The sequence below is a fragment of the Sphaeroforma arctica genome (genome assembly GCF_001186125.1).
Source record: "Sphaeroforma arctica JP610 unplaced genomic scaffold supercont1.5439, whole genome shotgun sequence".
NCBI lineage: Eukaryota > Ichthyosporea > Ichthyophonida > Sphaeroforma > Sphaeroforma arctica.
The window spans coordinates 1-1,970 of record NW_014035119.1 but is presented as its reverse complement, the minus strand read 5'-3'; the positions used below and the strand labels follow the sequence as shown (position 1 = coordinate 1,970).

The 1,970-nt window shown below is 33.6% G+C and overlaps 1 protein-coding gene across 1 annotated transcript; it reads left to right on the top strand.

Annotated features, from left to right (window-relative positions):
• Positions 1 to 956: 956 nt before the first annotated feature.
• Positions 957 to 1,214, top strand: SARC_14996 (hypothetical protein; the record flags this gene model as incomplete). Its single annotated transcript, XM_014290874.1, has 1 exon — positions 957 to 1,214. A coding segment is annotated over exon 1 (208 nt), but the record flags the coding sequence as incomplete, so codon positions are not given.
• Between the last annotated feature and the right edge of the window lie 756 nt (positions 1,215 to 1,970).

Sequence of the window (1,970 nt, the reverse complement as noted above, 5' to 3'; positions counted from 1 at the left end):
ATATATATATATTTATATATATATTTATATATATATATTTATATATATATTTATATATATATATTTATATATATATTTATATATATATATTTATATATATATTTATATATATATATTTATATATATATAACAACATAAAAAGACGATGAAGCCGAAGGAGGGCAGCACCGGCTGCCACCGCAGCAGGCAGCTGGGCAGGAACTATGTATTTTTATTATTATTAAATACATGTATGTTTGTTTTTACTACAAAAGGGAAAACCAACACTGACTTCACTGAGGAGTGAGGAGTGAGGAACTGAGGACTGAGGAATCACTGAACAACAAGCAGCAAAAAACAAAAGTTTTAGTTTTGGTTATTTTTGTTTAAAATCAACCAAATCAAGATTGTACATACTTTACACAGTTCCAAGGGCAATTTGTTGTTTTCTTTTTAAAAACAAAACATTTAAATTAGATACATAATGTCATATTCATATTTCTGCGAGTGATTCAGCTTATCGCTGTAGATCGTTGTACTTCTCGGTGTACCAATCAAACGTGTTCGTAATGAGTCCCGAGGTGCTGGAGATTGCACAATGTTCTTTCATAATAGTTTTATATCAGTCATTGCTGTCAGAACTCAGTACATAGTAAATATGTACTTAGTACTGACTACAGAGTACTCAGAACACTGGGAACAGTCTGAGACTCTGAGTCTCTGAGAACACTGATGAGTGATGACTGACAGTCTGACAGGCATCACTATTTTTTTTTAAAGACCGGTGTGTAAAATTAAAATTAAAATTATGTTTTTATATATTTATATTGTGTAGTAAATTCTGTTTTGGTCCTTTTTAAAAGCGGGGGAAACCCGGTGAAATATCATATAGCTATACGCAACTGTACAATCTCGCTCCCATTTTCCCAATATCCTGTACGTATGTGCAGCTTTTCGCGACCAGAAACACAGTAAATCATCTGAATCGGTATAGTGATCAAAGTACACATATTTACTATCACACAATATGGCTCAAGGTGCAGCCCAGCAAGGCATGTTCAGTCACGGAGCGGCGCCTAAAGTAGACTTATTCTTTAAGTGTACTAGCTTACTGGATATGGACACCTTTTCAAAGTCTGATCCACAAGTGTGGGTGTACATGTCCAAAGATGGCCAGCAAAAGAATGAGAAACTGGTCGGCAAAACTGAAATTATATGGGACAATCTAAATCCAGGTAAGTTTCAAGTTACATGTTCTGAGGTGACGAGAACGATAATACGAACCTGGTGTTGTACCAGGACAGTATTCTATTTCCTTACGTGTTCTGTCTAAACTTTGCATTGTTTGTATGAACGTTGTTGCTTAATTGGTTGTATTAAAAGTGGACCTTTGTCATCGAATGATAGCTTCTATAGTGTTGAGTTGACATGGGCCGCTTTGCGGAGCTTGCCCTGTTTTATGACCACTGGAATGCTCAACTATGCACTATAAACAAATTAGTCGTACACAAGCTGCACGAATGAAGTCTGAGGTCTCGTGGTAGAGCCTACATACTTATTTGAAGAGTGATCTGGGTTGGAGTACGCAAATCTTGGTTCTTAGCGGATTGTATAGACCGTTTTATTCTGGCGCATCTATAAGTAATTGGTTATGTTCTGTGCAAGGGTATAGTATACATCATTGAAATTTATCGTTTTGAGACCAAGTTATCGGTTTAATACTGGCATTGAACGTGCATAAAAATATAAACCTTACAAATTATATCATGGATACTTACTTACCTATCTTATGATGTTTACTACTGAGTCTAATCAATTAAATGACTATCTCGCATATATATATATATTTATATTTATACTAATATACTATTCTACTGTTCTATATTTATTTTCTATTGTACTTTAAAACTGTTATGCAGGTACATATATATATATATATATATAATATATATTATATTTATACTAATATACTATTCTACTGTTCTACATTT